This window comes from Schistocerca piceifrons, chromosome 5, assembly GCF_021461385.2.
Source record: "Schistocerca piceifrons isolate TAMUIC-IGC-003096 chromosome 5, iqSchPice1.1, whole genome shotgun sequence".
NCBI lineage: Eukaryota > Metazoa > Arthropoda > Insecta > Orthoptera > Acrididae > Schistocerca > Schistocerca piceifrons.
The window spans coordinates 154972157-154984373 of NC_060142.1; the positions used below are offsets into that span (position 1 = coordinate 154972157).

Below are 12217 nucleotides of genomic sequence, written 5' to 3' on the forward strand. Positions count from 1 at the left end.
CTTAAGAGTTCCTAGCAAATACAACACTCACATGATTCTCGACAGACGGAAATCTTCAGTCCCCCCCCCCCCCCCCAGAGTATTTTATATGACTATTACTATTCACTACACATACTACACATATAAAAGATGAAAACAGTGGATAACCTCGGAATCCCCAAGACGCATGTGACAGTTCACAGATTCTGCTGTTGCATACAGAGAAATCACACCGCTCGGTAGCTGTAGCGAACTTCAGGAAGACCTGCAAAGGATCAACGCTTGGTGAAGAGATTAGCCATTGGCCCTTACGATGAACATATCTAACTTATTACACACAAATAGGCGGAAAGACCTGCCACTGAATGATAACATAATCGCAGAACAATCATTGGAAGCAGTTACACAGTTAACACTTCCCCAATGTAGCCCGTGTCTCACTCACTCGAGCTACATCGCGAAACGGTTAAATATTTGGGCGTATGCATAGGGAGCGGATAACCACACAAAACTAATCGCAAAAAAGGTAGATCCCAGACTGAGATTCACTGGAAGAATCTTCAGAAACAACACTACATCATCAAAAGTATCCGGATACCCCCAAAAACATACATGTTTCATATTAGGTGCATTGTGCTGCCACCTACTGCCAGGTACTGCGTAGCAACGACCTCAGTGACCTCGTAAGAGAGCAGAATGAGGTGCTCCGCGGAACTCACGGACTCCGAACATCGCCAGGTGACTAGGTGTCACTTGAGTCATACGTCCGTAAGCGAGATTTCCACACTCCTAAACACCCCTAGGTCCACTGTTTCCGATGTGGTAGTGGAAACGTGAAGGGACACGTACAAAACAAAAGCGTACAGGCCGACCTCGTTTGTTGACTGACAGAGACCGCCGACAGATGAAGAGCGTCGTAATGTGTAATATGCAGACATCTATTCGGACCATCACACAGGAATTCCAAACTGTACCAGGATCCACTGCAAGTACTATGACAGTTAGGCGGGAGGTGAGAAAACTTGGATTTCAAGGTCGAGCGACTCCTCATAAGCCACACATCACGCCGGTAAATGCCAAACGACGTCTCGCTTGGTGTAAGAAGCGTAAACATTGGACGATTGAACAGTGGAAAAACGTTGTGTGGAATGACGAATCACGGTACACAATTTGGCTATCCGATGGCAGGGTGTAGATATGGCAAATGCCCGGTGAAAGTCATCTGCCAGCATGTGTAGTGCGAACAGTAAAATTCGGAGGCGGTGGTGTTATGTGTGGTCGTGTTTTTCATGGAGGGGACTCGCACCCCTTGTTGTTTTGCGTGGCACTACCACAGTACAGGCCCACATTGATGTTTTAAGCAACTTCTTGCTTCCCAGTGTTGAAGAGCAATTCGGGGATTGCGATTGCGTCTTTCAACACGATCGAGCACCTGTTCATAACGCACTGCCTGTGGTGGAGTGGTTACACGACAATAACATCCATGTAATAGACTGGCCTGCACAGAGACCTGACCTCAATCCTATAGAACACCTTTGGGATGTTTTGGAACGCCCACTTCGTGCCAGGTCTCATCGACCGACATCGATACCTCTCCTCAGTGCAGCACTGTGAAGATTGGGCTGCCATTCCCCAAGAAACCTTCCAGCACCTGATTGAAAGTATGCCTGCAAGATTGGAAGCTGTCATCAAGGCTAAGGGTGGGCTAACACCATACTGAATTCCAGCATTGCCGATGGAGGGCTCCACGAACTTGTAAGTCATTTTCAGTCATGTGTCTGGATACTTTTGATCACGTAGTGTATAATACAAACACGAAGGATATAGCTCATACAGCTGCCATTCCCCAAGAAACCTTCCAGCACCTGATTGAAAGTATGCCTGCAAGATTGGAAGCTGTCATCAAGGCTAAGGGTGGGCTAACACCATACTGAATTCCAGCATTGCCGATGGAGGGCTCCACGAACTTGTAAGTCATTTTCAGTCATGTGTCTGGATACTTTTGATCACGTAGTGTATAATACAAACACGAAGGATATAGCTCATACAGCTGCCATTCCCCAAGAAACCTTCCAGCACCTGATTGAAAGTATGCCTGCAAGATTGGAAGCTGTCATCAAGGCTAAGGGTCGGCTAACACCATACTGAATTCCAGCATTGCCGATGGAGGGCTCCACGAACTTGTAAGTCATTTTCAGTCATGTGTCTGGATACTTTTGATCACGTAGTGTATAATACAAACACGAGGGATATAGCTCATACAGCTCATTTTCGACCGATTCTCGAATATTACTCTTCTATCTGGGGCCCTCATCAAAAAGGACACCACACCATAAGTTCGTTTGGTAAGACACGCTCATTCAACTGCAGTGGCAGACATCACAACAGAGGCGTTGTGCATCACACTGTATTTCCATTTTAAAATTTTGTGAGAAGAGTTAGTTGATCAATATATTTCTTCCTCCTACGTACATCAGGCGCAAAAACCATAAAAGAACGAGGTGCGACAATAAAGTAGTGAGACTGATGTGAAAAAAACAATGTTGCTTACCGTTTTAGTCAAGTTTAGTGTTGTCTCCTTCAAAGTAGTTCCCTTCTGAATGCACACACTTTTTCCAGCGCTTCTGCCATTGATGGTAACACTTCTGGAACTCATCTTCTGTAATATCCTCCAAGACCCTCGTCACAGCTTTTTGGGCATCTTGTGTTGTTTGAAATGATGTCCCTTGACCGCCGTTTTGACTTTTGGAAATAGAAAAAAGTCGCACGGAGCGATATCTGGTGAATAAGGTGGCTGTGGTAGCACTGAAATTTGTTTTGAGGTTAAAAATTGCTGTACTGACAGAGCAGAATGGGATGGCGCATTATCGTGATGCAGAATCCAATTATCGGCAATGTTGGCACGGACACGAAGAAATCTTTTACGAAGTCTTTCTAAAATTTCTTTGTAGTAATATTGGTTAACTGTTTGTCCAGGAGGCACCTAATCTTTATGAACAATTCCCTCGGAATCAAAGAAGCACACAAGCATGCATTTCACTTTGGACTTCGATATGCGAGCTTTTTTTGGTCTGGGTGATCCCTCTGACCACCATTGCGAACTTTGGCGTTTTGCCTCTGGATCGTACTGAAAAAACCAACTTTCATCACCAGCGATAACACGGCTCAACAATTCTGGATTGATTTCTGTTTGCTCTAACAGATCAGCTGCCACATTTTCCCGTGTTTCTCTCTCTTGTGGTGGAGATTTTTGGGGACCATTTTTGCACAAATCTTTCTCATACCAAGATCTTCCGTTATTGTTAGACAAACAGTTTCTCGATTGATGTTCAGATCTTCTGCAATTTATTTTCACAGATAATCTTCGATCAGATCGTACGAGTTCACACACCCTGGCCAAGTTGACATCCGTCCGTGAGGTTCATTGTCGTCCACTGTGGTCTTCATCTTCAACATTCGTTCTGCCTCCACTAAACATTATATGCTAACGAAAAACTTGACCTCTTGACATAACCCCTCTCCAAAAGCCTTATGAAGCTTACCATAAGTTGTCGTCACGTTTTAACCCTATTTAATGCAAAAAGAAATGGCACACATTTGCGTAATATTATGCGGTTCCATTTCCATGATGAGAGACTCAAACACGTCTTAACTTATTACAGCGCAACTCACGACTCAGCAGTTGCATCGATGTGCCACTTGGACTAGAAGCAGCTTATAGACCAAGGTCAAAGATATTGTGCCTACGCAAGCCTGCAGGGTTGCCACATCTTGCAAAGAAAATCAGTCTCATTACTTTATTGTCCCACCTCGTATAATTAGAAATATTTGACTCAAAGACATGTTTACCAAGTGTCGTTCTTGCTGTGCCCAATTCGTGACTGTAAGTGGAAAAGGGAGAAGTGACAGTGGTAAGCTCGCCACACACCACTGAGTTGGTTGTGGAGCATAACTGTAGATGTAGGTGAAGGATATTGTTCAGCATATGACAACTAATGGCATTTCTGATACCAGTAGGCTAGTTTTATTTGTTAAAATTGCCTTCTTGAGATTAATGGTTGTATTGTTTGGTGTGAAGAAGTTGTATATCTGCTTCCTTGCAGACGGTTGCCTGGCTGGTAGCATCGCTGGAGCTGTTCCACGCACCACAGATCCTCTTGCAGCTGATGTCACTAGTAGACGCTTCACCTCTGCCCCTCCTCATTATGATCGCTCCCCTCTGCTCTGAGGTACGTCTTCTACAGTGACGCGATTGTCTTACAAGGATCACATCCTAAGTGCACTAACCTAAATCTGAATTGATTCCACCTTACGCTTGCATTTATTGTTGGATATGAGCGTGGGTAACCGCAAAAATTTGTCGAAGAGGAGGGCAAGATTTCTGAAATTACTACACTACTGGCCATTAAAATTGCTACACCACGAAGATGACGTGCTACAGACGCGAAATTTAACCGACAGGAAGAAGGTGCTGTGATGTGCAAATGATTAGCTTTTCAAAGCATTCACACAAGGTTGGCGCCGGTAGCGACACCTACAACGTGCTGACATGAGGAAAGTTTCCAACCGACTTCTCTTACACAAACAGCAGTTGGCCGGCGTTGCCTTGTGAAACGTTGTTGTGATGCCTCGTGTAAGGAGGAGAAATGCGTACCATCACGTTTCCGACTTTGATAAAGGTCGGATTGTAGCCTATCGCGATTACGGTTTATCGTATAGCGACATAGCTGCTCGCGTCGGTCGAGATCCAATGACTGTTAGCAGAATATGGAATCGGTGGGTTCAGGAGGGTAATACGGAACGCCGTGCTGGATCCCAACGGCCTCGTATCACTACCAGTCGAGATGACAGGCATCTTATCCGCATGGCTGTAACGGATCGTGCAGCCACGTCTCGATCCCTGAGTCAACAGATGGGGACGTTTGCAAGACAACAACCATCTGCACGAACAGTTCGACGACGTTTGCAGCAGCATGGACTATCAGCTCGGAGACGCTGCATCACAGACAGGAGCGCCTGCGATGGTGTGCTCAACGACGAACCTGGGTGCTCGAATGGCAAAACGTCATTTTTTCGGATGAATCCAGGTTCTGTTTACAGCATCATGATGGTCGCATCCGTGTTTGGAGACATCGTGGTGAACGCGCATTAGAAGCGTGTATTTGTCATCGCCATACTGGCGTATCACCCGGCGTGATGGTATGGGGTGCCATTGGTTACACGTCTCGGTCACCTCTAGTTCGCATTGAGTGCACTTTGAACAGTGAATGTTACATTTCAGATGTGTTACGACCCGTGGCCCTACCCTTCATTCGATCCCTGCGAAAACCTACATTTCAGCAGGATAATGCACGACCGCATGTTGCAGGTCCTGTACGGGCTTTTCTGGATACAGAAAAGTTCGACTGCTGCCCTGGTCAGCACATTCTCCAGATCTCTCATCAACTGAAAACGCCTGGTCAATGGTGGCCGAGCAACTGGCTCGTCACAATACGCCAGTCACTACTCTTGATGAACTGTGGAATCGTGTTGAAACTGCATGGGCAGCTGTACCTGTACACGCCGTCCAAGCTCTGTTTGACTTAATGCGCAGGAGTATCAAGGCCGTTATTACGGCCAGAGGTGGTTGTTCTGGGTACTGATTTCTCAGGATCTATGTACCCAAATTGCGTGAAAATGTAATCACATGTCAGTTCTAGTATAATATATTTGTCCAATGAATACCCGTTTATCATCTGCATTTCTTCTTGGTGTAGCAATTTTAAGGGCCAGTAGTGTATGTTTTATACAAATAGTTTGGTGAGATGGAAGATGTTCCATGTCCCCATAGTAAAATTTGGCAATAAGTACACAAAACTGATTGTACCTCAAACAATCCATCGGTAACCACTCAAGATAGGGTAGCTACTCTGATGCCTGAGTAGTAATTACATGCCATTAGAATACCCAATCCTCATCTTTTTATCAGGCCAGACGAGAGGGGGGATTTCCGGGGCCTAAGCGCCTCATGTAGGGCCCAAGTCTCACAAGGGTCTGGATCCTGCACGGAGCTAAGTTGGCAAAATCAAGCTGCTGTTGTAAAATAAGTTTTGCATCATATAATAAACAAAAGAATATTACCGCAGCGCTAGTACAACCAGTCTTACTTTGCACTTTAGTTCTTCAGTTTTGAGTCATATAGCCCAGATGCTTACAGTTTTATTTCATGTTTAATCTTGAATGCACTATATTTTCTTTAGATACTGTGCATTGAAACCACGTTGGGACGGTGTCGAAAAAGTGCTTGCCTTAAATGCTGTTGAAAGTTCTATCAAAGCCTTTTCCCTACACGTGTACACGTCGTTAGCAGTGAAATGTCGTTATAATTTGGAAGGTCCGCTAACAACATTCAGAAGTAAGACATTTCCGAATCTCTCTCAACGTGATTCACACGAAAAACGAGTATGCAGAAAATATTTTGAATTCAAGACACACAAAACAAAGTATTTCTATTTGTAAAAAGTTGTCCTGGAAGAATCGTGAAAGAGAACAAATGAAAGGACATGAAAGACAATGTTAACCTTCATGAGCTCGCGCTAGGAATAGTCACGCGAGAGCTCGCGCGGGCGGTCGGCCGACCGCCCCGGAGTTTTCTTCAATCTCTTGAGGTTTTCCGTTTTTAAAGGTCATATTTCCATAAAATATCGACATAGGATATCTCACCTAATATTGCAATCACATTTGTAATCAAAATTATTTATTTAACAATAAAATATACAATGGAATACAGAAAGGAACCCAAATACCCAAATGAAATATAAGAACATTTTTTTTAATTGTAATGTTTTGGGACTATATGATGTAATACTTAAGACTAGAATTATTCACTGTCATACTCGTCACAAGAAAAGCTAATTTTGCTTTGAAAAAAGAATTTTTGATTGAAAACGCCACAAACATTTCTGTCAGATGAAAAATGCTGATCAGTCTGTATGCATTTCATTTTCGTTTTGAGGCTGACAACAATTATTGCACGTAACTGTCGTGGTTGAATGTCGTAGACAGACGTTTCTTCCACATTCACCGCATTCTCGCTTTGTTTTTATATTCTTTTTTGAGCCATACAAATAACATATTCCTCTCCTTGTAGGGGTTGATACAGCTGGATAAACTACGTCACCCTCTCTGTAATTTTCCAAAAATACTAACAAATTTTTTGGTAAATGCTTCAATTTAGCTCTTTCTCTTAGGTTTTCGCTCATCAGTTCCAAAGATAACGCATGTAAGAATTGTCTTCTCGTTTTTTCTTTCATATTACCTGTGTTGAATTGAAAAATGCCTAAGGAATTTATTCCTGCCAAGTCAAGTAAGCGGAAAAATATACATGCAGGCCACCTTTGTGTTCTTCTTGACGTTGAAATTCTGGAGCACAATCAAATTCACTAGAGAATTGGAAGAGTCTATAAAATTGAGGAGTTATAGGGGAATTACAAAAAGAAATACTTACATTCCGAAGTAGACGAGTAGAACAAAGTCTCGTAAGCGCTCGCAAGGCGGTAACTGACCGTTTTTGTAAGTGCCGCAAGCGTTTGCAGGGCGGTAAACTGACCGTGTTTGTAAGTGCCGTAAGCGTTCGCAAGGCGGTAAACTGACCGCCGAACGTGTTCGGACCTATTTGAACTTGTCCTGAGAGGCAGAGAGGTGCGACTTGGACAAACTTTGAGCAGCATCTGTCGGAAAAAGGTGCAACTAGTGAATACATGTCCCTCCCGCCGCCTCGTTACCTTTGTGGAGTAAGTATGGCGCGAAATTGCTAAAAGGCGGTCACTTCACCGCCCGCGCGAGCGCGTGAAGGTTAAGGCTGCCTTACCTATGGCTATCGAGCGTGCAGGGTGCAGTCATCTGCAAGTTGTGGCTCACGTCGACACCAACGACGCCTATTGCATGGGTTCTGAGACCACCCTCAGTTCATACAGGCGGCTGGCGGAAGTGGTGAAGACTGATGGCCTAGTGCGCGGGTTGCAAGTAGAGCTCACAATTTGCTGCATTATTCCCAGAGCTGATCGGGGATCTTTGATTTGGAGCCGAGTGGAGGGTCTCAACCAAAGCATTCGTCGACTCTGTGACGGTCTTGGCTGCAGATTTCTAGACCTGCGTTATCGCCTAGGGATTTATACGACTCCCCTTGGAAGGTCAGGGGTGCACTACACAAAGGAAGCAGCTACCCAGGTAGCAGAGAACTTGTGGAGTGCACGAAAGGGTTTTTTTGGTAGACGGTAGTTTGAGGTGCTCTGTTGAACATTCGCCAGTCAATACGCAACACGGGAAGTCAGACAGCCTTGAGAATAACGACACTTCAGCTGTCAAAATTTTATCAGTAAACTGTCAAAGTATTCGTAATAATTTACTGCCCTCCAGGAAATTTCTCACGTTCAAATTATTCTTGGGATAGAGAGCTGGCTGAAACCCGAAGTGGAAAGCCCGGAGATATTTAGCAAGTCGTGAAACGTATATCGGAAAGACAGATCAGTGGCCGTAGGAGGCGGATTGTTCATTGCAGTTGACAAAAATATCGTCTCTATTGAGGTCGAAGTTGAGTATGACAGTAAAGTTATTTTGTCGCTTATAATAGTTGTAGGTGAAACCAATTTAATTGTTGGATGTTTTTACTTGCCACTCGACTCCGCTGTGGCAGTTCTAGAGTCATTCAAAGGAAGTCTACGGTCAATATTGCGGAAATACCCAGAAGTTGGAGGTGACTTTAACTTACCGAATATGCAGTGGGATGTCAGACACACAGTCATGCAAAATATTTTACAACACATTTTCTGAAAACTCTCTTGAGTAACTAGCTCGGCAGTCCACACGCAATGGAAATATCTTATATCTTGTACCTGCAACTAGATCGGACCTCACTGACAACGTCAGTACGGAAACAACAATGCTAACGAAAGGTAATAAATCAGTCAAGAAGGGTAGGTGAGTGTTTCTGCTAGACATATCAGATAAGCAGTTGTTAGCACCTCACTTAGACAGTGAACTGGCATCACTTTTTACCAGTAAGAGGGACATAGAGGAATTATGGGCAAAATTTAAGCAGACTGTAAATAGTGGTCTGGAGAGTTATGTTCATAGCAAGTGGATAAAAAATGGTAAAGGAACACCATGGTTCAATAATGAAATTCGTAATATGCTGAGAAAGGGGCTGTTAAACTTTTGGTTCAAAGGAGAACGCACAAAAATGACAACAAGCAAGGGTTAGCAGAAAGTAAATTGTAAGTTTTCCCTTACTGAGCTAAGCATGACTTCTATTTTTATGGTGGTCAAAATGTTGTTCTGATGTTGTTTTTTCCAAGGTTTCTGCAATTTTGGCTATATGAGGCCCAATCTACCTCTTCTTTGCAGATGGCTGTATCATTGTGTACTACAATGCAAGTCTAATCTATACTTTGGGTATTGATATATTTTGGTAAAACACCTTTATGGTCTTGTAACTCATCTGGGAGGCTGTCTTTGTCACAAGTGGCGTTTGCCTTGTGAACTAGAGTTGGTAGAACAGTGTGCCAGATGATGATACTCATTGCATGAACATGCTGACCTGTGTGTCCTTCTTTCTGTAGAATGCATGTCCTAAGAGAGCATATGCTTTTCTTTTTACTGAAATCTCTAAAACTGGAGACATCCATTCTGTTCTAGCTCCCTGGTGAATATTTATTTTGATGTACACTGTTCAGGGCCTCTCTGTCATATTCCCACACAATCAAGGTGTCATTCAGTTAATATAAGGAGGTTTTAGGCTTCAGCCATGCAACTTTTACTGCCATCTCCTCAAAGTGCTCCATGTAGAATGGGGCAATCCCTGGGGCAAATGGAAAGCCCATGGCTACTCCATCAACTTGTTAATGGTACTCTGCATCACATCTGAAGAAGGTTGTGCTCATTACATGTCCAGATAACCTCACTGATTGGTGCTCAAAATGACCTGCTAGGATTAATAAGGCATCTTGAAGCACTACTTGTATGAAGAAAGATATTAAATCAAAACTCACAAACAGGTCATCCTTCTGCAGGTAAATCCCTTCCAGTGTGTGATGAATGTGGTGACTGCAGTGTCCAGCTATGGATTTCAGAAGTGAGGCTGGATGCTGGGCTACTCCATACATGTGTGCATTGATGGTGTTCGCACTTTCTTTGTGAATTTTAAGCAGTCCATACAAGCACTTTATATCTTCTTCCATTAGAGCTAACTCTTGAAGCAAATCTGTTGTTTTTCTTGTCATCATTGGTGTTGGGGCTTTATTTAGCTTCGTGTAGGTTTAATCTTGTAGCAACATGCTTATTTTCTGATGGTAGTCAAACTGGACAGGGCGAAACATAAAACTTCTTGTGTTACATGAACAGTGCCTTTGTTGTGTGGGAACATGTCAGAGGAGCCATGAATGAGTTCCTGGACCACTTCAACAGTGTGTATCAAAACACACCCTTTGCAATGGAGCTAACACAGAATGGATGTCTCCATTTTTAGAAATTCTAAAAAAAAAAAAAAAAAAAAAAAAGCAGATGGCACCCTAGTACATACAATCTACACATCTGTACTTTCATGCAAAGAGCTATCACCATCCGGAGCAATGGTACATAGTTCTAACAACTCTAATTCACATGGCATGTGCACTTGTGACAAAAACAGCCTCCTAGCACAGATGCAACACCGTAAAGATGTGTTTCACCAGAATACCCACTGTGCAAAATGTAGAATAGAAATGCACTGAGGAAATTGAATGATATAGACATCTGCAAAGAAGATGTAGAGATAAAGGAAGAGGAAGAAAAAGTCACCTCTATCCCCTAAACTGGGCCTCCTTCAGCCAAAATTCCATGATTCATCAGAAAAAACATCAAAGCCATCTTTTAACCACCACAAAAATGAAAGATATGCTTGGCTTGCTAAAAGACAAACTGCAGCTGCAAATACTCAGTAACTCAGTATATACTGGCAGGCAGGTTGATAGACACACAAACAAAAACAAACATACACACAAAATTCAAGCTTTTGCAACCAATGGTTGCTTCATCAGGAAAGAGGGAAGGAGAGGGAAAGGTGAAAGGATGTGGGGCTTACCTTAGGGGGAAAAAAGGACAGGTATACACTTGCGCGCGCACACACACACACACACACACACACACACACACACACACATCCATCCATCTGCACATACACAGACACAAGCAGACATTTGTAAAGGCAAAGAGTTTGGGCAGAGATGTCAGTCGAGGCAGAAGTACAGAGGCAAAGATGTTGTTAAAAGACAGGTGAGGTATGAGTGGCGGCAACTTGAAATTAGCGGAGGTTGAGGCCTGGTGGATAACGAGAAGAGGGGATATACTGAAGGGCAAGTTCCCATCTCCGGAGTTCTGACAGGTTGGTGTTAGTGGAAAGTATCCAGATGACCCGGACGGTGTAACACTGTGCCAAGATGTGCTGGCCATGCACCAAGGCATGTTTAGCCACAGGGTGATCCTCATTACCAACAAACACTGTCTGCCTGTGTCCATTCATATGAATGGACAGTTTGTTGCTGGTCATTCCCACATAGAAAGCTTCACAGTGTAGGCAGGTCAGTTGGTAAATCACGTGGGTACTTTCTCACGTGGCTCTGCCTTTGATCGTGTACACGTTCCGGGTTACAGGACTGGAGTACCTGGTGGTGGGAGGGTGCATGGGACAGGTTTTACACTGGGGGCGCTCACAAGGGTAGGAGCCAGAGGGTATGGAAGGTGGTTTGGGGATTTCATAGGGATGAACTAACAGGTTACGAAGGTTAGGTGGATGGTGGAAAGACACTCTTGGTGGAGTGGGGAGGATTTCGTGAAGGATGGATCTCATTTCAGGGCAGGATTTGAGGAAGTCATATCCCTGCTGGAGAGCCACATTCAGAGTCTGATCCAGTCCCAGAAAGTATCCTGTCACAAGTGGGGCACTTTTGGGGTTCTTCTGTGGGAGGTTCTGGGTTTGAGGGGATGAGGAAGTGGCTCTGGTTATTTGCTACTGTACCAAGTTTGGAGGGTAGTTGCGGGATGCGAAAGCTGTTTTCAGGTTGTTGGTGTAATGGTTCAGAGATTCCGGACTGGAGCAGATTCGTTTGCCACAAAGACCTAGGCTGTAGGGAAGGGACCGTTTGATGTGGAATGGGTGGCAGCTGCCATAATGGAGGTACTGTTGCTTGTTGGTGGGTTTGATGTGGATGGACGTGTGAAGCTG

At 44.0% G+C, this 12217-nt stretch overlaps 1 protein-coding gene across 1 annotated transcript in view; it reads left to right on the forward strand.

Moving 5' to 3' along the window:
- Positions 1-12217, forward strand: part of LOC124798647 (visual pigment-like receptor peropsin) — a 203507-nt gene that overhangs the window by 167076 nt on the left and 24214 nt on the right. Inside the window, exon 7 of the mRNA XM_047262144.1 lies at positions 4083-4208. Within this exon, the coding sequence (XP_047118100.1) occupies positions 4083-4208 (126 nt within the window). The remainder of the gene's footprint in view (positions 1-4082; positions 4209-12217) is intronic.